The 25,516-nt window shown below is 44.9% G+C and overlaps 1 protein-coding gene and 1 pseudogene across 4 annotated transcripts; one reads left to right on the forward strand and one right to left on the reverse strand.

Annotated features, from left to right (window-relative positions):
• The first annotated feature begins 1,660 nt into the window (after positions 1–1,660).
• On the forward strand, positions 1,661–1,915 carry LOC111758166 (small ribosomal subunit protein eS27-like; annotated as a pseudogene).
• A 2,506-nt stretch (positions 1,916–4,421) lies between these two features.
• On the reverse strand, positions 4,422–22,568 carry Irf6 (interferon regulatory factor 6). Of its 4 annotated transcripts, none has more exons than XM_013157456.3 (9): positions 22,501–22,568; positions 18,169–18,238; positions 17,477–17,665; positions 12,438–12,642; positions 11,360–11,488; positions 8,015–8,173; positions 6,771–7,163; positions 6,001–6,119; positions 4,422–5,387 (listed from the first exon to the last, which is right to left on the reverse strand). In XM_013157456.3, the coding sequence occupies exons 3-9, from the start codon at positions 17,648–17,650 to the stop codon at positions 5,163–5,165; spliced, it is 1,404 nt and encodes a 467-aa protein (XP_013012910.1). In that variant the 5' UTR covers positions 17,651–17,665; positions 18,169–18,238; positions 22,501–22,568; the 3' UTR covers positions 4,422–5,162. The 4 variants fall into 4 exon arrangements, with proteins under 4 accessions (XP_013012910.1, XP_003474319.1, XP_063092877.1 ...); XM_003474271.4 differs by lacking the exon at positions 22,501–22,568 and adding an exon at positions 22,343–22,494; XM_063236807.1 differs by lacking the exon at positions 22,501–22,568 and having other exon boundaries at positions 18,169–18,538.
• Positions 22,569–25,516: the final 2,948 nt, after the last annotated feature.

Genomic DNA, 25,516 nt, shown 5'->3' on the forward strand with positions numbered 1-25,516 from the left:
AGACAGAAACCCACCTTCACGGACTTGTAAGCTTTAGGAATGCTGTTTGTTAATTTCAGATGAGAAGTGGAGATAGAGATTTCTTTTTTTCCAGCTAGCTCATTAGGAAGAAAAAGTTGATTTAGGGATTAACGTCTTTTAGCTCCAGCAATTCGACCCATGAAAGAATTTTGAGAAAACGCCAGTGTCTGAGAAATGCCCAAATGTATGGGCAGCAGGATGGAGACAATGGGAACTGTGGGCACCTACACTGAAAGTTTACTCCTGCGTTGCTCCCAGGTCGGTGGTATCTGTAAACTGCAGTGTGTTGACTGTGAGCAAAGACGGGCCCAGAGCCTGCATAGGAGGAAGAAGAGTTTGTATGATCTATCAGTCTAATAGTTCTTAGCTCAGAGGGAGTCAGAGAAAGCAGAAATTAATACAACTAGCCCTCTTATTTTTAAAATTGTTTTCCTTCCCATATTTATTCATTCCCCTATGGTGGTTAGCAATAAATCCTCCAAATGGAAGACTTACATAATTGTTGGTTTATTATAACAACAATTTTTTGAAGACACACTATGTATCAGACAACATTGTAAGAACTGTGTAGCCAGTTTCCTGAAAATGAGACCTACTTACACAGGTAAGTCTTTATTTTCACAGAAATAAACAACAAAAACCAAGACAGTATTCACATTCAGCGAGTTTTATTGTCAGGGTACAGATGCTGAATGATCACGCAGACATGGTTACCCTGAACGATGTTGCTATGTAACATATAACCATGGACCTAATTACATGGAGAGACTCACCTAGATCCAAAACCCACACCCCCTGTTTATCTTCCCAGTTTACCTAAAGGAGTTCTTTTTAATATACTGGTGTTGGAGGCACAGTGAGGAAAAAGAGCTGATGACAACCTAGCACTGTTTCCAGTCTAGATTGTGGAAGCAAGGCTGAAGACGCATAGTCTTCTTGTCTTGATAACAAAGGAATTATCAAACAGAGGCTCTAAGAAAAGAACACTTGGCATCTGTCAAACCCAGAGAAAGTCACTGGAAAAGATCAAAGGGGATTCCTCTCACACATTCTTTCATCACTCTGCGGGTCAAAACAAGGAAGCAACCGAGCTACCTAGTTAAAAACCACATAAACCATTCATTCATCCAGCACATCAACTTTTCATTGCATGTGGAAAAGCTCAGTTCTTTTTGCACTTGAGAATACTATTTTCAGCATGCTATACCCACTTACTTATCTGGCTGCCTATCCAGATGGATAACCCAGGAAAGGAATCAGCCGTATTTCACATTTGCCCCCCCCAATTACCTACAATAGGGTACTTTTAACTTTGAGCTTCCAGATATCAAACATCAAGACTATTTCATTCATTCAACCAAATAAACAAAAAGTTTCTATGGCTTGCATGATTCTTGGTCTCTAAAAGCCCAACATTTAGCTGGGCATGGTGGCACACACTGGTAATCCCAGCACTCAGATTAAGGCAAGATGATCAGTGCAAGTTCGAGGTCAGCATGGGCTACATAGTAAGCTGAAATCCAACCTAAACTACGTAATGAAACCGTGTCTCAAAACAAAAACAGCCTTTCCAGTGGTAACAGCCTCCCTATGAGAATATGCCTCCCGCAGAAGATCTCCTTCATCTCTCTCCTACTTCATGGACGTGAAGTGCCCAGGATGCTATAAAAGTACCATGATTTTTAGCCATGCACACACAGTAATTCTGTGTGCTGCCTGCTCTGCTATCCTGCCAGCCTACAGGAGGAAAAGCAAGACCCACAGAAGGAGGTTCCTTCAGGAGAAAGCAGCACTAACAGTATCCTGAATCAAGATGAATGGGAAGCCATCATCCCAATAAATACATTATGGATGTAATAAATAAATAAAATCCCAACATTTCTTTAAAGCTGAACATTTTTTTACCCAGATTTCTTTTGATTGTACTTTAAAAAAATTTTTTTTTAATTTTTATTAGTACATGTTTTCAGTAATGATTTCATTCATCATGGGGAGTTGGTACATGTACATATCACGTCTTAATTGTTTTGACGTCCCTTTTTGCAAAAGGTCTGTTACCTGTTTCCTATTTATCTTCTATTTTGTTCTATGTTTATACTTTAAATTTCTCATATAAATCATGTACTATTTAAGCTTATGGTTTTAAGGTGCATCCATTTATCTACAAGTAACTCCTTTTGGGCTGGGAATTTAGGTCAGTGGCATAAGTGCCTGCCTGGCAAGCTCAAGGTCATGAGTTCAATCCCCAGTATCAAAAAAAAAAAAAAAATCCTTTCATTTGATGGACATATACACTAATTTCAAGATCTAGCTGTTGTACTGCTATAAACATGGGTATGCATGTACCACTGTAAGGTCTTTAACTCTCAGGAAGATACTTAGGAGGGAAATAGCTGGATCAAATGGAATTTCTGCTTTTAATTTGAGAAATCTTCATATTGATTTCCATAATGGTTACACTAGTTTATATTCCCACTAGCAGTAGTTCATTTCCCCTACTGCCTCAACAGTATTTGTTACTTGACTTTTTTGATTATAAACATTCTTTCTGGAGTAAGGTGGGATTTCAGTGCTGTTTTTAATCTGCATTCCTCAACTGGCCAGTGATGTTGAACATTTTTATTTTCATTTATTATTGCCTGTTTGCACTGTGGAGAAGTGTTTATTTTTTGATTGGGTCTTATGGGGGGGCTCTAATTGTTTTTTTTTTTTTTTTTAGTTTTTTACTTGTTTACTTTTGACAAGCTCTATGTACTTCAGGCTAGGTTTGTTTTTATATTTTGTATGTTTCTTTTAGTTTTATTAAAGAGGTTCTGCAGAGTGTGTTGGGGACAAGTAAAGAATGAAAAAGAAGCACAGCCTCTTCCTGTGTAAGGAGGAGCACTGTCCATGTAAGAGAGAACATAGTTGTCCAGGCTGGCCTCAGACTCACAGTGATCCTCCTCCTGCTTCAGCTCCCAAATGCTGCAATTACGGGCAGATACCACTATGCCCTGCCAACCCCCCTCCTTCCCCCCGAGAGAGGGTCTCTCTCTGAAGTTCAAACTAACCTTGAACTCACTGTGTAGTCCAGGCTGGTCTCAAACCTGCAACAATCCTGCCTCAGCCTTCTGAAGACTGGAATTACAGCTGTGCACCCATGCCTAGCTACGCCTAGTCTTTGAATTCTTTATATATTCTAGATATTAGTCCTCTAAGCTGACAAAACTTTCCCCATTCTGCAGGTTATCTCTTTGCCCTGTTGGTTGTTTCTTTTGCTGTGCAGAAGCTTTTTAATTTGATATAATTCCATTTGTTGATTTTTGATGTTATTTCTTATGCAACTATGGTTCTGTTCAGAGAAAGTCCTTGCTTATCCATATGTCTTGAAGAGTCTTACTGTACCTATTTTATCTTCCAGCAGGCTCTGTCTTAATAGTTAAATCTTTGACCCAGTTTGATTTTAGCTGAGTACCTGGTGAGAGATATGAGTGTAGATTCAGTCTTCTGCATGCTTGTGCTTTCATAATAGCAGATCCCGCCAGTTCTTTTACCAGTCCCTAAAACCTATTTTAAATAAATAAGTCCCATTGTCGCATTTGATTGGTTGAGCTTTTATTTTTAGAGAAAGCTAGCCCTACCTTGTCGTTTGAAAAGCAGGTGGTTGGTGAGAGTTCCAGCATACACTTGACTTCATCTGAGGACCTGACAGACATCCGTGTTCATGAGGGGTAGGTCCCATAATCAGAGAGCAACATCTTATTTTCAATTTTGGTCTCAGGAGTTTAAGTTACCTATAACTTCATTAGCCAGGGAGCAGTTAGGAGTTGAGAAAGTTACAGAATCAGACTGTCACCTCCACAGCTGCAGCCAGACCCCGTCCTTGGGTACAAAAGGTTTCTGGGGGGCATCTTTTCCAGCCCCCATCCCACCCACCATCACCCTAACACACTCAATTTCATACTTCAAAAACAGAAAGACTCCTACAAGTCTCCAAACCAAAAACTGTCCTTTTTGTAGTCAGAGGAGTGTATTCTACATGCCCCACTCACTTCCAGGCCTTCCTTAGGGAAAATGAAAAAAAAAGGGAGTACATGACTCTGAAGTCCCCACTGGTCCAGGTGCTCGCCAACCCTGCACCCACAAGGTGGTATATGAGTGACAACAAGGTAGAATCCAACAACCACTCTTTCGCACAATCCCTGGTCTCTCTGTGTCACTAGTGTCCCTTTAGAAGCTCAGTTTACCAGCTTTCTACTCCACAGGTCAGGTGACTTTCAGACTTTGGCACCTATTTCTATTTAGATACCAAGCTTGGTTCCTAGGCAACCAGTCAGTTTCTCTCTCTCTGACTTCCCCCATCAAGGAGCCAGTTTACTGTACTAGCAGAACAGGTCAAACAAAGCTCAATTCTGGACAAATTAGGCTTCAGGGAACTTTAATGAAAGCAAGAAAAAAATTGGTACAAGAACAATGCAAAAAGGTTCTGTTCCAGGCAGTTTGGGAACAAAATAGGATGAAATAATCAAATCAGGTTATAAAACTGAATGAAATTTGGGCATTATTCCAGTTTTTATTTATTTACAAAAGTAACAAGGTTAAAATCCAGAAGTTAAATGACTTACTAATGTTATGGTGGAAGAAAAGCTATAGCAAGTACCCTGGTGTCCAAACTGCCAAGCCTAATTTCCTTTTACTACATCTAACTACCATCAAGTTTTTAAAATACAGGGAGGCTAGAGATTTAGCTCAGTGGCACAGTACCTGCCTGGCAAGCCTGAGGTTCTGAATTCAATTTCTAGTGCCCCCACCCCCAAAACAGAAAAAGATACAGAGTGTGGAGGCACACACCTGTAATCCCAGCACTTGACAGGCTGAGGGAAGAGGATCATAGAGTTCTAGGCCAGGCTGGGCTACATAGTGAGTTCAAGGCCAGCCCGAACTGCACAACAAGAACCTGTCTCAAAAAAGAAAAAGGAAGAGAAAGGAAAATTATGGTAATTTTCCATAAATTAAATCAACTTTAAAAGCTAGGCACATTTGGAGTTACAGTCTTCTAACATTGTTACAGGAAAGAGATTTAAAACCTGGTTCAATCTGAAAAAAAGTTCCTATGTACAATATGGGGACAAGAGGAGGGTGGGGAAGGAAGGCATTTGTGATCACTGGGTAGGCAGGGCAGGAGGCAGTTGCATGTTGGGTGTGGGCTGCATGGGCTGCCAGCTTTCCTGAGTTTGGAGGATGCGGTACAGCTGCTTCAGCTGCGTGACAATGTTATCTTTGATGTCTGGAGTTGAGATCTGCAGGCGGACACTGCCACTGTCAAAGGAGCGTGTGAAATCGCCAGAAAACATCTCAAAAATCATCCGAGCCACCACGGGAACAACCTGTTGATGACACAGGCATATGAGTATCCATTGAGGGAAAAGTAGTTTTAGACAGCAGGAGAGGCCCAAGAGTGAAAGAACCAGTGATGGTCTGGGAAAGCCCCACTGTAATGTTTACATACATCTTTCTCTCTTCAGATCATCCTGCCAATGTTCACTCCAGAAGTGGCTCAACTGAATGCAAAGAATCTAGATATAGCATCACACATTCCTAAATAAATGACTGCTCACTAGCTGAGACTTTTAACAAGTGTCAGTTTTGCCTGCTCCATTGCACAACTCTTGAGATCCAACCCCTTGCTGCCATCCCTAGAATAGGGTTACATTCTTGAAAGCAACTCAGTTTTTCTAAGAAAGGCTAGAGTCATATCTTGTAAAGTTTGAACAAGACTCTATAAAGTCAGTAAGACAGTGGAAATCACTACTAAATCAGCCACCCATTTGAAAGACCTCACAATTCTCTAGCTTGGTCTTACTGTACAAAACTTGAGCCTGCTACCTCAGCTGATAGGACTAACATTCATACAGACTGATGGATGCTCAGTCAGGACTCAACCTGACCTGGGGCTAAAGCACTGACAAAAAGAGTTATTAACACATCCTTACTCCTTACCTGAACCAAGATGAGCTTTCTTTCCAAGGGCTTCCCATCTGGCCATTCTTCTCCAAAGCATAAGTAGATCTCAAATGGTGGCTGCTTCTCTATCTGTCCTTTCTGATGTGCAATGAGGTCTGCAGAAAGTAGAAGAGTAAGTTTGGTATCATGGATTTCATGTCCTCTGGTAAATACTATTTTACATACTGCCCGATACAATCATCACTTGTGTCTCTTAATTTTAAATTAATTAAATAAGTACTTGATTGGATCAGTCATACCTGCCCAATAGCCACATGTAGCTAGGAGCTACCATACTGAACAACATTAATATAGAACATACCCATCATTTCTGGAAAATAAGATTGTTGTAAACTTGAAGTTCAAACCATGTTGTGAAATCCAAATTCAATGCTCTCCCTAAAACTGTCTGCTTAAATTCACCATTCAAATAGCACCCAGAAGAAAAAGGACATGCTTTGCCAAATATGATATCTCTCCTTCCAAGTTAAAGATAAGCTGATAATATACAAGGGTAATTATAAAACTATCCAATCTTCTGCCACTGAAGGAACAACAACCAACAAAATAGCTCCTCCCTTCTTCTTTGCCTAAGTTGCTTTCATTTCTTAGAACCAAAGTTCTCAGCTCCCTTGATCTCTTCCAAGAGAAATTTTGTGCCTAAGGTTTTTGCTGAGCCAAGAAAGGAAGGAGGTACTAGAGAGGGATAGAGAAAGATAAACTTCCAGAAAGCCATTCCATTGTCAATCTTACAATAAAAAACTCACCACTCAGGAATGTTTCTAGACAAAAGAGCTTGACCTTCTTTTGTCTCTCAATCAGGTTGGGGGCAACAAGTGATGGGGCGCATGGCCCAGACCAGTACACCTTGCACTGACACAGCCTGATGGCATAAATGGCATGACCGCTGACCTCCAGGATCAGTCCTCTGTCCATGACATCCAATAGCTTGCTGGTAAACAGCTTCTGCTTTTCATTGGTGATGTGCTCTGGCCCTGGGAATTTGACCTGCTCCAGGCTAACGGGACCAAAGAGCTCCTCCTGATCAGGCATGGGACCCAGGTCCCCATAGAAGAGCCGGCAGCCCTGGGGGTTGCTCACAGTCATGGTCTGCCCATACTCCTTCCCACGGTACTGAAACTTGATGTCCAGGTCAGTCACTACAAGGTGAGAGATCACAGTGAGAATTCTGCATCCCTAAGATTCATGCAAGTGCATCGGGATCAAGCCACCACTCAGCTGGCACTCTGGAAGGCCATAGTTATTCTTCCTGCAATAAAAGGAGGCATCAACGTACCCTAGAAGAATCACACAAAAAGTTGCCTCCAAGCAAAAGTAAGGCCCTTCAATACCATCTCGGTTCTATCCTAAGGGGTAGAACTTCATCAGGCAAAGAACTGGATCCTGGTGTTCCCTGCCATACTGACTGAATCTCTGTGTCAACAGGAATTAGAAGGAGCTAGACACTAAAGTAACTAACCCTAGTCTGCATCTCATTTTTGGTTGTTATTTCAAAGAACTAGAGGAATAAGAATTATTGTGAAGTCATCTTTCTGAAAGTCACAGCACATGTGTTCCATCAGTATAGCATGTGTAGCATGAGGAGACTGTGACGTTGATACTTCATTAAGGTAAGTATATGCCAAGCTCAACAAGAAGCCCTAGCGTTCCTCAAAATCAAGAGCCTCCTTAGCAAAATCTGTGGTCTTCAAACTCCCTGTCCCACAGCTGGCCTTGTCACTAAGTCCTTAGCTAGACTGAGCCCCAGGCCTCTTGCCTACTGAAGGGGTGAGTAACATGAAGTCCTAGCCAGTCAGAGCAGCCCCTGGGCAAACACGTACAGGTGATGCTGTCCTACTCCTGGTGACTCATCCAACAGCCAGGAAGCGGCCAGGGTGGGGGGAGGTACAGACAGGTAACTTTCTATACACAGCAAAGTAAGAGAGGTGGCATAATAGGAAGGCACTGGAATAGGAAATGAAACCCAGCCAGAAAGTCAAGGCTCACTTACTTGGCAAAGAGCTGATCCACAGCTCCGGAGAGCTATAGAAGGGCTGGATGGGTGCCTGAGGCACTTCCATCTCCAGAGGTTCTGTTTTGGGCCACACAGCTTCAGGGCTGCAGTTGCCCACGCTGCAGTTGCCCACACTGGCTGGTGCCATCGGAGACCCTAGAACACAAGCATGAGAATGAGTGCGCAGGGTACCCGCATGTGTACATCACCTATCTGAAGTCAAACACGGAAACAAGACCCCACACAATCGCCCACCAATGATCCTCATAACGCCCAGTGGTTCCCCTGCTTTTGCTTCTTAATCATATTATTTTATTCATAAGCTCATAGCTCTCAAACCTTGTTTTCTAAAGATGAACATAGAGACAGCTGAGCTTTCTCTAGGAGTTACATTAGAAAGGCACAAAAAGAGACCCATCACTATGAAAATTGGCCCCAGCAACTGAATAGGAGCTGGTAGCCATTCGTGAAGTGAGTGCCGCTGAATTAACTAATTTTCTCATCTAGGTATGAATGTGTAGGAAGTCTATTAAAACAACTGTTATTTGAGTCATTTGTAGGAAAATGGGTATACCTTGAGACCATAATATTAAGTAAAATAAACCAGACACACAAGCTTAAAAATCTCATGGTTCCTTTTACATGAAAAACCCAGAGTATAGATAAAAGAGCAAAATAAAAGGTAACAGGAAACGATGGCAGATGTTTTGCAAAAGGGAAGGGGACCAAGAGGGAGGAGAGAGGGGAGAAGGGGTGAAAAAAGAATTAAAGTGTTTTACATATGTGTACCGACTCCACAAAGAACATAACTATTATGTACTGCAAACATGTACTAATAAAATGTATATAAAAATAAAAGCAGCACTTCCCTACAAAAACAAATAAATAAGGTAAGTGGCACTTTGGACCTTGGTCACCCTTCTGATTTATCATGAGACTAGATTATATGACTTCCAAGGCTTCACATAGATCTCAACATTTAGCATTTGTATTTCAGTTATTTTTCTAATAATAATTCTTGAAATTTACCTTCCTAAAATTTCTCGATGTATTTAGTGATAAACTAGTATGTGCTAACTGTACTGAGTTTGGTAATGATGGTTGGGGAGGAAGGGGGAAACAGACTCAAAAATGTACATTCCAGTAGCACAAATAAAATTTTTCTCTGGCTAGGTGCGATGGCACATGCCTGTAATGCCAGCAATCCTATCACTGCAAGTTTGAGGCCAACCTAGACTACAAAGTAAATTCAAGGCCAGCCTGAACTACATAGCAGGACCCTGTCTCAAAAACCAAAAAGACAAAAAAAATTCTTTTTTCCTGTGTTGCATAGTCTTTCTTGCAGTTATAAAAACAATGTAAGCTAGGTGTGGTGATACACACTTGTAATCCCAGCACTTGGGAGGCTGAGACAGGAGGATCACTCTGAGTTTGAGGCCAGCCTGAACTACATAGTGAGACCTTGTCTCAAAAAAATTAAAAACAATATAATAGGGAATCATAAATATTCATTAAAAATAAAATTATAGGAATTAATAAATCATTAAAATACATTTACAGGCATAAAGTGTATGGAAGGTACTCAAGATCCTAGGAAGATCTGTCTCTGAGGCAAGAACTGGAAGATTCAGAGACAGGATGGCAAGAAAAACCTTTCTACTGATTTCTTTCTCCTACCATTATGATTTTTTTTTTAGAGATAGGTCTCAATATTTAGCTCAGGCTGGCTTTGAACTCACTGTGTAGTCCAGGCTGACATCAAATTTGTGGCGGTCCTCCTGCCTCAGCCTCCAGAGTGCTGGGATTACAGGTGTGTACCATCATGCCTGGCTCCATTATGACTTTTAAACCATATCAAAGTATTAATCATTCAAAAGTATTCAATTAAAGTACCTTGAAAACCAGTGAAAATCCTAATCCTACTTCCCTGCTCCTGTAAGTTTACTTGATCCAGAGCCTACAGACCTGTCCTCCTAGTCGCATCCCTCAGGTATCTATTTTTCATTATTTGTTTTTCTTCTGCTCCAATGGCACTGAAGTCCCAGAAGTTAATGTTTCTTTGACCCTTTGGGTTCAAGCCCAGTTAAATCTATATATGCATTTTACACTTTTGTCTTTATCCTACATTCCTCAGTTTGCCACGAAGGATCCAAGGCAGCCCAAAACATAAGGACATACATGACCTTTCAAGGAGTAAGAATAGAAGAGTAAGTCAGCCAAGAATTTGGGAAAGGATCTTCCGTTTCCAGATGTGCAACTCTTAAAATGTCACTTGGTGGGATACAGCATGTAGCAATATTGACCTCCAAGATCTACATGAAATCACTTAGTAACGAAGATGTAGGTGCAGGGTATAAAGATGGTCAGTAGACAGATAATAAGGGCAATTTCCTGATTCTCAAGTTTAGGATCTCTCCTACAGCAGGGTCCCCCCAAATCCTAAAGAAAGCATCCTGATGAATGAGGTCTTCTAAGCCGCACAAGTTATCTCACAGTTCCCAGATGATACTAAAAAGACAAAGAGGTTATGTCCTGGAGGCAGCTCATTTGACTATTATCTCAGGGACAGGCATATGATGATGACACAGAAGAGCGAGTCAACTTGTATTTGAAAAGTAATCAGAGTGTGCAGCAGGAGACCAGGTATCTGCTTCTACACAGTGGCCTTCTAACCTCTCAGTTCATCCCTCATGGAAAGCTGAAGCCAAAGGTCCATGAAAGAAGTTTTTCAACGCTAAATGCTATCAGAGCCTAGCATTAGTGGCTACAGAAATCACAACTTTCTCATCATCCAGCCTAAGTAGAGTGGTCCCTGTTAAAGAAGCAACAAGGAATTTGTACCAAGGGAAATACTGGAAGTTTGCCTATAATTCAAAAAATGACACTGAAAGAAAGTGGGAGAATTTAATGACCACTGATATATTTATATGTGGGACTTGGAATGAGTTTAAATTTACTTTTTAAAGTTAAACATTCTCAGCTAGGCATGGTGGCTTATGCCTGTAATCCAGCACTCAGGAGACTGAGGCAGAGGGTCACTGTAAGCTTGAGGCTAGTCTGGGATTCATAGGGAGACCCTGTCTCAAAAAAAAAAAAAAAAAAAAAAAAAAAAAAGGAAATAAATAAACAAAAATAAAATTAGATATTCTCCAGAATCCTAAAACCCACCTCACTACACTGTAATAACCAAGTCAGCAAATACCCCTCACCTGTGACTCCTCATTCCTAACAGACCAGCAGTCTGGCCACAGGGTTCAACTCCCAGGGCAGAAGTAGCTGAGAGGGCAAGCAGTTCTGAGATCAAAACCCCTCACCCCTGTGTGCTGCCCACTACCCACTCACCATTGATATTCAGGAAGGGGAAGGTGTCTTGGATGGGAACATGGTGCTGCGACTGATCGAGTTCATCTTCCTCGTCTTCTTCATCCACATCATTATCCTTCTCATCCCATGGAGCAGACCCTGTGGACCCTATGCCAGACACAAGCCCATATGTGAGCAGCTGAAGTGTGCAGTCCTCATTGCAGCTGACCACGCCCCACTATCACAGAGGTTCCTTGGGGTCAGGCTGCACCCTCCAAGCTCTCACAAAAAAAAGTAGGAATTCAGAGTATATTCACTCCTAGCTCCAAATCCCCCTAACGAGTCCTGACGCCCACTCTTCTTCTGCCAATGCAAGCTCCACTTCCTTCTAGAAATCCCCACAATTAGCATAGCTAGTGTAGCTAGTGTAGCATCTTGTGTAGCAGTATCTCTTTTTGGAGTTGCTGACACCAGCTTTTCACCTTTGGGTGCTTAATATGAAGCATGATGCCTGCCTCATGGCAGAGCCTCATTGGATTCACTGGACTATGGGTCTCAATTCTCTGGCTCTTAGGATTCACTCAGCATTGATGAGTACACAGGAGGATCGGGTGGTATTCTCTCAGCAAAAGAGTGATCACTCATTCAACATTTCCAAAGCACTTCATAGCTTTTACAGATCATGTTCATTGATTCTAACAACAGCTTTTGAAACAGGCAGGAAAGATGAGATCCCACATTTTAGAATTGAAGAAACAGGCCCAGGAGGCCCAGTGACTTGGTTCAAATCCCACAAGTAAAGAGAGAGGAGCCACTTTAGACAGCTAATTCATCCTTCAAAGCCACCAACCCTTAAGTCCAGGAGAGGTTATTGTTACAGCAGAACTCCAGACTTTACTTTCTCATGCTTTAAGTAATCCAGGTAAAAATTATTCTTCTAAAGGAGCAACTCTGTGCTGAGTTTACATCAGGTACTCTCTGAGTCCCAGGCAAATGCTTTCTTATTTTACCAGTCTTGAACTTTGAAACACAGGCTGTTTCCAACATTACTATCTCTTTAAGTGCCCAGCCCAGAGTCTGGCATATGGCCCACTCTCTCCCCATGCTGGGGCCTCACCTGGGTTAATGATCGAGCCCTGGGGCTGGGGGATGTCGCACACTTGGTAAATCTTCACAGGGTTCATGGGCACCTCCTTGGTGCCATCATACATCAGGTTGAATTCCCTGCTTTTGTTGAGAGCACAGCGGAGCTGAGCCTTCCATTTCGCTGGGTCAGGGTCATCCACCCCTTCCTGGTACTTTCCCGTCTCTACAGCCCAGGCCTGAGGAACAGGAAACCATAGTGAGTGCCTACTGCTGCCCAGGACCATCCTAAAGCATGTGCCCACCCCTCTGCATCAGACACACCTGCACCCCTATAAGTGCCCCAGTCTTCACCCAACAAGCAGACAGTGCAGCAGGCAAGGCTGCCTCCAGACAAGGCAGGCAGGGCCAAAGGGAAGTTAAGCTGTGTGCAAACACAGTCCCTTGGAAGGAGGAGCCTTATCTCCAGCCTTCCTGCCAGAACCTGTCAAGGCAGCAAAGCTACACTAAAGGCTTGAAAGGAAAGTTTGGAGCTAGTATGTGTCACACGCTCTTGGACAGCAGGATTTCAGGAAGTCTTTTTCTTTCTTTTATTGTTTTTGATATGAGTTGCTTATTCAACAATAAATATTACAAAGGGAGATGGCACATGATATAGAGTTTGGCCCACTGGTCTTTTGCCTGACATCTTCAGTATGTCACACATAGAACTGTAGAGACCCAGTGCGTTCAGGAAGACAGAAGCTAGGCATGTTGGTACATGCATGTGATCCCAGCACTCAGAAGGCTGAGGCAAGAAGATTGCTGCTTGGAGGCCAACCTGGGGCTACACAGTGAGTTCAAGGCCAGCCTGGACTACATAGCAAGAGCCTGGCTAAAAAAACAACAACAAGGAAGATGACATCCAGCCTTACCCCCTGGCGGAGAGCCTCAGGTTCTGTTAAATCCTGCTCCCCTCGCTTTTCCAATTCCTCAAACTCTTACTTCATTGGAAACGCCTGCTATCAGCCACATGAGTGATCAATGGCACGGTCTACAACCACTTAACTCCTCCTTGGTTCCCAGATATGGAAATTCATAGTACTGTCTCCACACAAGGGGAATAAGCAACCTCCCCGGCTGGGGTAAAGTAAAACCAGGCTGTTCGTGCTGTAGGCCATGTTTCCCAGGGACAGAGCAGGGAGTAGAAAACCTGGGCCACTTTCAGGTCTAAGAGGCGTTTATAATTAACATGATGTGGAGCCTGAGATGTAGCTCAGTGGCACAAGCACCTGTCTGGCAAGTACAAAGTCCTGAATTCGAGTCTCTGTATGAAAAAAAATTAATATGGAGTGATCAAAGAAATATAGTGAGTTTAGTTTTTCCAATATATTACAAAAAAAGACACACTGACATTAATTTCCCCTCAAAATATGCTCCCCTAATTTGAATACATTTACCCTACCATTCTTGCCACTTTCTGAAGCAATTCTGGAAGTCCTCTTTCCTGAGCGTCTTTAGTGACATGGTTTGGGCTAACTCAGTGTTCTGAACCAATTCAAAACCTTACCCATTCACATTCATTTTAACTTCAGAAAAAAAGCCAGCATCTGCTTAGTACCAGATCCAGTGACTAAATTAAATGAGGACACACCTTAGTGTTTTTACAAGCCTGTTTTTCCATTAGATGGTACTCAGCAGCATTGGTCACTGTACTTTTTATCAAAAGTACTTGTAAAGATGCTCAAGCAACAGACTTTCTGAACTGCTTCAGAAAGTACTTGTAAAGATGCTCAAGCAACAGACTTTCTGAACTGCTTCAGAAAGTGGCAAGAATGATGGGGTAAGAGTGGACAAACCAAGGGAATGTATTTATGGAGGATTAATGGCAATGTAACTTGTACTGTTAAAAAAAAAAGATTTAAGTATTTATTTATTTTTGCAACTGGGAACCGAACTTATGACCTCATGCTTGCCAGGGAGGTTCTGTGCCACTGAGCTATATCCCTCGCCCCCCCCAAAAAAGTTTTTAAATTTAAACATTTTTCATATCTTTTGATCATGCCTTGTATGTTTCTACTCACAGGATGCCAACCCTCTCTGGCTGTTAACATACTTCTGGATCACTAAGCATTCCTCTGGAGTATGACACATTAAATACAGAAAAAGTAGATGTGACTATAGAAAATTCAAGCAGAAAGCACACACTTTTTAAAAAAGTTGACAGAGCATACCAGTAGTCCAAATCCAGCTCCCTGTTGCTGGTTCTGTCCAGACTTCTTCCTCAAGTTGAAATTCAATCTCTCTGCCCTATTCTTTGAGGCCACTCCCCTCTGCAGAGCCTTGCCGTCATGAGGAGGTTCTTTGTAGAGCTGATCCAGTCCTCTACCTCCTCCAAATCAGACTCACTTCCTTCTACCATATCCTAGATTGGGGGTCCTCCATGTGCTTTGTGGTATGGAACGAAGAATTAAGCCATGCTGCCCTAAGTGGCTTGGCAGGCTTGAGGGAACCTAACTTCTGCCACTGCAACTGACAGCAGGGTTCGGGCTCCAGGGGTCCCTCATGTCTGGGATGCTTCCATTCTCTGTTCATGAACTCTGGCCTATGCAATTTGAGCTGTGCAAATTTTGGCAGAGATTTTACAATTTCCAGAACCCTGCTTCTCTGTAGAGAGAGGCCAGATGAATGCAGGATCAGTTTCCTGCTAACCACTCAGCATTCCCCCGGCCACTCAGATGCTGCAAAGGACCTAGGGCTGGTGCTGCAGAGGGGCCACCCTCAGGCTCAAGGAAGGATGCTGGCAAGGTACCACATGGCAAACCACCATAGCTTAGGAATGTTTCCCACTCAAAGCCAACCTGAGCCTTGTTTCAGAGACTCTGCTCACTGTGCAGGTCCTTATTTCTGTTTCAAAAATGGAGCAATCTCTGCCTTTTTATGGTGCTTTACAAGTCCCTTCTTACACTGGATTACACTTCTCATAATAATTCTAGGAAGCAGGCAAAATGGGTTTCATCCCCAGTTTACTAACTGGAAAACTGCAGTGTGGAGAGGTTGGCATGCCTTGTTCAGGATCATACATGTCAGCGGTGGCACGACTTGAGGCCACACAATCCATCTCCTGGTCAGAGCCAGAACAGGCAGTACAGTGGCGAGCAGCAGAGCAGGGGTCCAAAAAGACATGAATTGAAATCCTAGCCCCACCATTTACTGGCTGTGTGATTTGTGATGAGTCTTGGTTTCATGTACAAGGTGAGAGGGACACCTCTCTTATAGGGTCACCATAAGAATTCAATGAGAATTCAATGACATCGTGGGTTATAGGCCTCCATTGCTTGTTAGTGCCTCAACAACACATTTTGCCTAAGAATCCTAGAACATAGACCTGCAAGAACATTCTTACCATTCTCTTGACCTCCTCAGGCCCTCCTTAGCATTCTACTAATAGATATAGTGATTAAAATAAAACAAAGCAGCCTTCCTGAAGTTTACCTCAAGTTCCCAGCAAGCATGCTTATTGGGGTGGGGGGGTGCTTTCAGGAAACCTCCTCCTCTGCACAGCCATCCAGGCTAGCAGCAAATCCCATCCCAGACCAAGGCCCCCCATCTGCTCAACACCAACTCCAAAACCTGGGTTACACACTTACCATAATGCTTGTATTATTTATATCTAAATTAAGAGCACCCATTCACATTTTTTAAAGTACCCACAGGTCGACTTTCTCTATCCCTGCTCTTCACACCTGATGTAACTGAGTGAGGTGTGGAACACTTCTAGATGCCTCCCCTTGAGCCCTTTCCTAGTCCTACTGCAGCAAGAACCTGGGGCATCAATCTTGAGAGGCCCATAGTCATGACTGGATTGTATTTCCACCTTTCAGCTTATCATCAGGGAAAAAAAGGACAAGCTCACTTTGCTGTATCCTGACGGTGCAAGAATAAAGGCATTCCTACGATGGAAGAGACTCATGGGAAGAAGTTGGTCAGGAGTGGAGGCAGCTCCTGGAATTATAGCCATGCAGATGGAACCCCCACCCGCATCAACTGCCCATCCATTTGTCTGAAGTCAAGCTTTAATTCACTTAAATTTTGTAAGATGCTATGTAATTAAATCTTATTTTTAGCCAATAAAGTGACTATAACATCAGAGCTGTATTCTATTTAGAAAACATAATTTGGGCTGGGATGTAGTATAGTGGTAGTGTTTACTTTACAAGTATAAGGCCCTGGGTTTAGTGCTAGTGCCACAAAAAGAAGGAAGGAAAAAAAGTTAGCATAGTGCTAGTACCTGTAATTCTAGGACTCTGGGAGGCTGAGTCAAAAGGATCACAAATTCAAGTCCAACCTAGGCCAATTACCAAGACCCTGTCGTGGGGGGTGGGGAGGAAGCTAATAGGAAAAGAAAAGAAAGAAGCATACACTAAAGAAAAATAAATCAATAAATAATTGTATAAAAGAACCAAGTTTGGTGCAAAGACCCTGGATTCAATCCCCAGTACAAAGGAAAGGAAAAACAGAAAAGAAAGAAAACATACTTTAAAAATTAAAAGTCTATACTTAAATCACCTTTAATTTTTAAGCAGAGTTTATAAATAAGGCAGAATAGTTTACTATCATAAGAATGACCTGCTGTAGGCCCTCTGCGTCCCTCTCCCAGGCGATGCCAGGAGCCTACTAACACTCTCTGGTTCCGCCTTGGTCTGTGTGGCCATCCTTGGACCATACACCGTCCTTGAGGCAAGAGTCCTGAGTGAAGGAGTGAAGAGGAATCATGAAGGCCAACCCTTGATAGGCTGGCAACAACACATTACCGCAACCACGTGCAGTTTAGTTGACTCCAGATCAGACCCTCAGGGACATAAACTGAGGCTCTCCAACCAGTGGGAAGCAGAGAGCTTCAGCCATTATAGAAGAGAAATTACTGTACCGCCCGCACCTGCTAAGTCAGGGCACTCCCATCCTAAACATTCCATTTCATCAAAGTTTTGGATTTACTATATTCCCTGTGCTAAAACAGACATAGCAAACAAACCCAGAAAGATCTGAGAAAACTTGGAAAAATTTCAACTCAGAAGGTAGAAAGTCCTTTACCTTAAAAATGGTGTTTTCCTCCTCCTGCTGGGGGCTATGCCGGGTGGCATGTTTCCAGGGTATCTGGAAGCGTTTAGAGTCTCGATGTAGCCAGATGAGCCCAGGGTAGAGACCGCTATCCACTTGGGCCACCAGCCAGGGCTTCAGCCGGACTCTGCGGGGGTGGAGGGCCATGGCTGGGGGCAGGGGCTGAGAAGTGGGCAGAGCAAGAGAATTAGGCCAGCCCCTGGGAACTTGTCCCAGCCCCTGTTCCCATACGCTAGAGCTACAGTTTCACTAGATTACAGCAAAGAAACTAAATATGAGAATAAACCATGCCAAATGGGAAAGAAAAGAAAAGGGGTTAAAAGGTTCTTTTGATTCTTATTCCAAAGCCATTTATACTTCGTGCTCTAGCCAAATCAGACTTATCATGCAGGTAGATCGCGTTTCTTCTATTTCAGTGCTGAAGCAGGAAAATAAAAAGGTGATGTCATCCCCATTGGAATGGCCCTTCCTGAAGCAGCAAAGGCTTTGGAAGAGAAGGTGAGGGCCCCTTTCTGCCTCACCTCAGAGAGGGAAGGCAAGAGTTGTACAAACAGCAAGTATCTGTAAGAAGCTGAAGCAGGCTGTCCTTTCAGACAGGGAAACTGAAAGCAAGAGGGAATGTTTGCTAGGAACGTCAGGTTCTGGGTTCCAAAGTCCTTGCTTACCTGGGGGAGCAGGCAGTTTGTCCACAGAGAGCCGAGTGGCGGGGCCGAATCTACTTTCCACTGGAAGACTCTACAACAAGAAAGAGGGTTTCAGCTGGTGACAACAGAACAGCCCAAGGTCTAGAAGGCTGGACCATGGCTCTGGCAGTGCTTTCCAGCTGCTCAGTCTGGTACAGCACAAAAAGCCTGCAATAATCTAGCTTTGGAGTCCTTACTACTCTCATACGTCAAGCCCTCCTGGTTAGGCCGGCCCCTCACTTGGGTCTGTTTATCAGCCCACACTGGCTGTGTGTGAGTGGACTGATTGGTTACAGGTCCCAGCCGGGGTAAAGTCTGCGATTGATTCTCATAAGACTACATGGGCAAAGCAGATAACAGTCAATAGGAGCGGGTGCACACAGCCCAAAACAAAGGCCTGCCCAGATTAGACGCCTACAGGAAATGGCAAGCACCATAGAACTGTTTACCTGGGACATTGTCTTTGGATTCTTGCATGTTCTTACTTTGTTTTATTTGCAATAGGATGCCTTGGAAATTAAAAGTCATCTGACAAGTATTTGTTCTCCAACTTCCATATGCCATTCACTGAATGACAAAGGTCAGTATTTTCTTTTTTTTTTAATTGGTACCGGGGATTGAACTGACAACCGCACACTTGCAAGAGAGGCGCTTAAGCCGCTGAGCTAAATCTCCAGCCCCCAGAAGCTCAGTATTTTCATCTGATGTCTCTTGTTGAGGAAAACCAGCCTGGGACTGCTCAAATCCCACACAGCAGTTACCGTCATACCAGAAAGAGCCTCACTTGAATCACAGCTCTGAAACCAAACCAGTCAAGTCAGCGCAAGGCTGCCACACAGAGCAGCTCGTCCCAGGGTGGCCCCTAATGTCACCTCTCTATCTCTCTCCCCTGCCAGACACAAAACAACAAACAGGAAGAAACCAAGCCCAACTCAGCCACTGGCACTTTAAGAGCAAGGCAGGAACTGCTCTTACCTGAGCCTTCTGACCCAATTATCAGGTCCTGCAACTGAAACCTCCCCCTTAGGATCTGGGCTCTCAGGGAGCTGTGCTAGCCATGCAGGTTGCCACTGCCCCACTTCTGCACCTTGCTCAGGAGTTTTTAGGGGTATCATGTGAATCCAAGAAACTACAGAGTTTCTGTGCACTCTAGGAGAAGAGAATACATATTCTCCTGAGGGCAAGTTCTATCTTCACCCCGCCCTAACCCTGGAAGGGGGATGGGGCGAGGGAAGAAGAAAATGGGGAAGCAGACTGCAACTGATCACCCTAGTAAGAGATCTATAGAATGTCTATGGCAATACTGATAAATCCTGCTGTGCCTGGTCCTATCAGACACACGACATGCACATCTTGACTGATCAGGAATCTGGAGCGATCTGCAGCACATCGAGAAAAAACTGAGGCAGCCAGTCCACAATACATAGCTGCACTAGTGATGAAGAAGGAGCAGCCACCCACAGAGATCACGACTGAGATCTGAACAGCCCAGAGCTCTCGGTGTTACTCCATGATGGGCCTACAGGCGAGCAACTTTGCCTCAGCCTCAAGAGACCCACGCCCTCACTACAAACCCTTCTACCTTCTAGAAGTGAGCCAAGCTCTCCCCACTGGCCATCTGGTAACAAGACTCTTAAAACAAGCAAAGATGAAAAAGTTCAAAACAGCTAAAATGACCAAAGAGTAATGGGTCATGAAGTATATATCCACAGGCTGCAACAGCAAGCAGCCATTAACAAGAATTTTTATTGGATTTGAGGAAATGTTTACAATCTGAAGTTAGGGTGGGGAGGATGTAGCATTCAACACATACAACACAAGACCATGTGGAATAGTGTGCAGACGCACTATGTGAAATAGAACACTGCAACATACTTGAAAAGGTTACTTGGGGGCGGGATTATGACTTTCCTATATTTTTACCTATAATTTTTTGTTTGTTTTTCTGAGATAAGGTCTTGTTATGCAGTTGAGGCTGGCCTAGAACTCACTATGTACTTCCAGGCTGGCCTCAAACCCACAGGGATCCCCCTACCTCAGCCTCCCAAGTGCTGAGACTACAGGCATGTGCCACCATGCCCTGCGACATATTTCAGTTTACAATGATCTTTAAAAAATGTTACCAGTAGTTCTTAAGCACCAAAAAATAACATTTGAAGTATGATAACAACAATCCTGGCTGGGCATGGTGGCACATGCCTGTAATCCCAGCCCTTGGAAGGTTGAGGCAGGAGTGCTGTAAAATTGAGGCCAGCCTGCACTACATACTCAGGTGAAGTCCAGCCTTAACTACAAAGTGAGACCTTGTCTCAAAAAAAAAAAAAACAAAAAAAAAACCTTCATATTTGCATAGACTTTTCAGATTTAGATATACACTTATTTGACATGTCTAATTCCATCCTCAAGATCCAAAAAAGTAATATTATCCCCATGTTACAGCTGAGTCAACTAAGGCATGGAAAAATGAGTGCATTACCTGGGTCCCAGATCCAACACTGTGAGTCAAGTGTGCACCAGGCCACCTCTGGCCATGGCACCATCCAGTCTCTATCCTATCCTGCCCATCTTCCATACACAAGAGAACCAACCAAAAACAACAACCAACACTTTGTCAGGCCCAACCAACCAAGCAGAAGAGCCTGAATGACGTCCACACAAGAGCACATCTCAGCAAGACCTCTTTTTGTTACTGTTTTTGAGACAAGGTCTTATTATGTATTCCAGGTTGACCTCGAATTCACAGATCTTCCTGCCTCAGTCTCCCTCCAGTGCTAGGATTACCGGCATGTGCCACCACACTCAGTCCATAACTGTCATCCTAGACATTCTCACCCCTCAACCTCGGCCCTCATGAAATGGATCCATCTGCCATGACAGCAGAATACAAGGCCTGTGTCTCTAAAAGCTACATAACCGGGCTGGGATTTAGCTCAGTGGTATAAGCGCCTTCCTGGCAAGCACAAGGTCGTGAGTTCAATCCCCGGTACCGCAAAAAAAAAAAAGCTATGTAACCATGCAAAGGAAGCAGTCGCCCTCCCGCACCCTGTCCACTCCTCTCACCGTGCCCACAGAGAGAGAGGAGACATGCAGAGATTCCACAGGGCGCTGTCCTCTCTAACGCCCTGATGCCAGGGAGGGTCCTCTATAAACACCCCACCCCACCCACTTCCAGGCCCTGCCTGGTGGCCGCGAAAAATACTTCACATCCACGACATGGTTGTACCCAGTGGTTTTGCTCAGAGTAAGACAGAGCTACTATTTCTTGCCGGAAAGTCTTAGGGGCACTCCCACGTTTTCCCTCCTTCCTGAAAGAACTGAAATGCCACCCTGAGTTCCTAGCCTTCCCTTGTCTCTACTAGATCCAACCCTGCATCGGAGTAACTTGGGGCCCCAGCCACACTCCCCAGACCCTTCCTTCCTGCGGGAAGGAGGTTCAGGTCTTTCAGAGGCGCTGTCACTGTTATACACATCCATGTCCACGCTATCCCATTCGTGTCCCAGTTCTATGCCCTCTCTCTCTCCCAGCGTCCTCTCTTGATACACACCAAGAGAATAAGGTCGGGGCCAGGGGACCCATTTACCACCAGGATAGCGAGGCACCCCAGGCGCCTTCCCATCTCCCAGCCTTTCCGGCCTCGCGGAGCAGCCAGTCTGGCGCCACCCTCCCGACACCCAGTTTGGCTACCTGGAAATCCAGGGAAGTCTCGTAGGCCCAGAGCAAGAGACCTGGCCCTGCTAAAGAAACGAAGGGAAGAAAAACAACCCGGGCAAAGCGCCGGATAGCCCGCATTCCCGGTGTCCCCCAACACCCACGAAGACCTAGGGCAGCAGGACTGGCCCTCCCTGGGACACAGGGGCTGGAGGCTAGCGCCTGCTTAAGATGCGGCGAGGACGGGGGCGCCCCTGCCCTCTCCCATAGGTCGAGGCAGCACAGCCAAGTCCCGGTCGAAGGGAGAGACTCAGAGGGACCTCGGCGTGTGCTCGGGAGGGGCCAGCGCTGGGTAACTGGAAAGGCCCCAGGGCCACCTGAAGGAGGGCGACAGGCATCCAGGCGTCCCCAAGCAAGTGGCCCAGCCACAGATTCTGCAGTTGACCCGTCCCCACCGGTGGGGGAGTCTCCCCTCCTTCAAGATCCTCTCCAAATTGAAGTCCCCACCTTTCCTTGGTTGGCTACCAGAAGCTGGGGTCCCTCCAAACCAAGTCCACGGCAGAAAGCACGGTAGCCACTGCGCCCCTCGACGGCTCGGCCCCGCCGCACCGGCTACGCTCAGGTGGGCACTGCGACTCGCGCGCCCGGCCTCGCACAGCCCTTACCTGCCGGGCCCAGGTGAGCGGAGCTCACGTCAGCGCCGCGCCCCAGGACGCCGCAGCCCCTCCGATGCCCGGCCACGCCCTCCAGTGTGGCCACGCCCCACGGCGTTCGGGATTGGCAGGTTGCGAGAAATAGGATACTTCGCGTTCCAGGGCCACCCAGCCCCGCCCGCCTCCTCCCCACCCCACTCCCCCGCTTCTACCCTGCCAAGAAAAGTCCCAGACTGGGCCTCACCCTTCTGCCTCAGGGCTGGTGGTCCTGGGAACTGGAAGCGACTGGGAGGTCAAATCTAATTTGAGAGGGTGCCTTCCCACCTTCACTCCCCGTAATTACCCTGAGGTATGGAGACAGTTAATCACAAATAGGGGTTTGAAGTTCCGAGGTGGCCCGACTGAGCTTGACTATAGGGAGGACTATAGGGAGGCCCAGGTTCTGTCCCTGTGACTCCCAGAATTGGAATTCTGCCTTTGCTTTGCCTCTTATCATGGGGACCCTGGGTGACCCGCAGTGTTCTCTTCTGGGTTTCGGTTTTCTCATCTACTCGGTGAAAACAATACTTCTTGCCTTTTTTTTTTTTTTTTTTTTTTTTTTTTTGTATTTTTACCGGTACACTGTCCGGTAATGACTGAGAGCGTTTCCTCTGGAACCAGCGATCAGGTTCAATCCCCAACTCTGATAGGCACAGCAGCTCTCCTGCAGAATGAGATTACCTGGTGGGAACTGAATACATCACTACAGGTGAAGTGCTTGGAACACTTACCAAGTGCTATCCAAATACTGGCAGTATTATTCTATAAGGGATTTCTTAAAAAGTACTCCACAGATAGTTCCCCCACATAATGAGACGGCAGCCTTTGTTATTACATGAAATCGACATGTAGTGTTACATGAATCCATTTTACATGAACATGCTTGGTGAGTCGTCCCTCTTTTCCGCTACGAAGGACACGTGTGTCCTGGGAACCGTGTGCCAATATATGCATACATCCCCCACCCTCAGACCCTCAAGGGAGATGGGGCCTGGTGTGGATTGACTTGTGTCCGCAGCCTTCAAATGCTCCATGTGTGAAGTCCTAACCTCCAAGACCTTAGAATGAGAGCATACTTGGAAACAGTGTCTATACCAAGATAATAAAATTGAAAGGAGGTTAGAATGGGTCCTAACTCAATAAGCAGTGTCCTTATGAAAGTAATTGATGCTAGGTGTAATGGTTCAGACCTGTAATCCCAGCATTCAGGAGGCTGAGGCTGTGAGTTCAAGGCCAGCCTGGACTACATAGTGAGACCCTGTCTTTAAATACGTAAGTTTAAAAAAAAGGAAGAGATTTGAACATGGAGCTGACACACATAGCAGGAATATAATGCAAAGAGCCAATAAGAAGATCTCCCCCCACATGTGAAGGATAGAGACATGACATAGATCCTTCCCACAGCCCTCAGAACCTAGCTCCAGAATGATGAGAAAAAAATGTCTGATGTTTAAGGCTCCTTATGTGTGGTACACTGCTATGACTGCCCCAGTAAAATAACTAAAGTGATTCAGAGAGACCCAGGTTGGTGATAACTGGACTTGATCCTGGCCCTAACTCCTCTTACGGATGCAACCATCAGAGGCCTGGGAAGGCAGGGTGCCCTGGGGCCTGACTTAGCCAGCTTCAGGCTCATCCACTGATCTGGGCCACTCTTCCCTACACTCCCAGGAGGGGCTCCCTCCCCATTCAGCCCCATCATTATTGAGCTCAGTAAACAAGCAACATCTTCCATCTGGCCCAGGCGGGGTTGCTGAGACCAAGCAAACAGTCCACTCTGTGTGTGTGTGTGTGTGTGTGTGTGTGTGTGTGTGTGTGTGTGATGGGGGAAGACCACCAGGAGAGTATCATCATAGGGGAGCCAAAAATGGTATACAAGCATCAGCCCCTGACACACAGGCACTCACTGTTGCACTAGTGGAAATTCTAGTGACTAAGGTGAATTCTGAAGAATCTGCTTTAGAAAGCATGTATTTCAGAACCAGCAAAGTTCAAACCTGGAAGTGTTTTTAGATCCTCTGATTTAGGGACAAAACTGGCTTAGAAATGTTCATTTGAGTCACACAAAATTTTAATTTCCTATAGATTTCACTGAGGTCCAGCCACATCTCTTAGAATCCTCCTGTATTCTGTGCCCCTGGCTGGTAGTTCCAGCTGCCAGGCAGAGGGCATCTGTACAGTACATTCGGGACCATCCCACCCAAACAGACTCACTCATTTCCTTAATCACCTGACACTGTGGACATCTGAGTTCAAATTCCCCCTCTTCATAGATGAGAAAGCTGAAATCCCAGAGAAGTCATGTGACTTACTCAAACCCACATAGCAGTGTAGCCACAAAAACCAAGACTAGGTCTCAAACTCAGGATTCTTTGCACTTGGACCCTGATCAACGTCCCAGCAAAAGTGTGATCTGAGTGATATTATTCTGATTGTTAACTACTTAAAAAAAAAGAAATCACCCACACTCGAACATCACAAATCCCCAACACTTGTCACTTCTCTCAAGAATAGAGGAGAAAGCAGGAGCAATTGAGGTGGATGTGAGGAGAAATCCCTGACTCTTCATGTGATGAGATCCAGCAGTAAGCCACCCTGAAGTCATCTTTGCCGGCAGCTGTGCTTCATCTGCTTGGTCCAGATGTAAGAATATCTTGTGAGTCCCCTAAGGAGGAATTGGTCCTTTGGGGTTCAGACACCCCCAGTGTGACTTGGACCTGCACTGCTTCTGTCATTTTCCCTCTGCCACTCAGGTTGGGCATTGTTGACTCACTTGTGAGTCTGAGTTTCAGGCAGTGGGATTTCGGTGTGTTTCAGCATCCCAGGCTCTGATTCACAGCTAAGGGAGGGAGGATGGGGATTCACTTTGGCAGTTCCAATCAGCTCTGATTTTGTGGAAAGGGGTTTCTAACCACAGGACTCTACATTCTATAGTGTCAGATAGGCAACCAGAAGCCATGAGACCCCAATCCTATTACGGGCAGAACAG

The sequence above is a fragment of the Cavia porcellus genome, unplaced genomic scaffold (genome assembly GCF_034190915.1).
Source record: "Cavia porcellus strain 051 isolate PalLab524CR breed Dunkin Hartley unplaced genomic scaffold, mCavPor4.1 scaffold_26, whole genome shotgun sequence".
Lineage (NCBI taxonomy): Eukaryota > Metazoa > Chordata > Mammalia > Rodentia > Caviidae > Cavia > Cavia porcellus.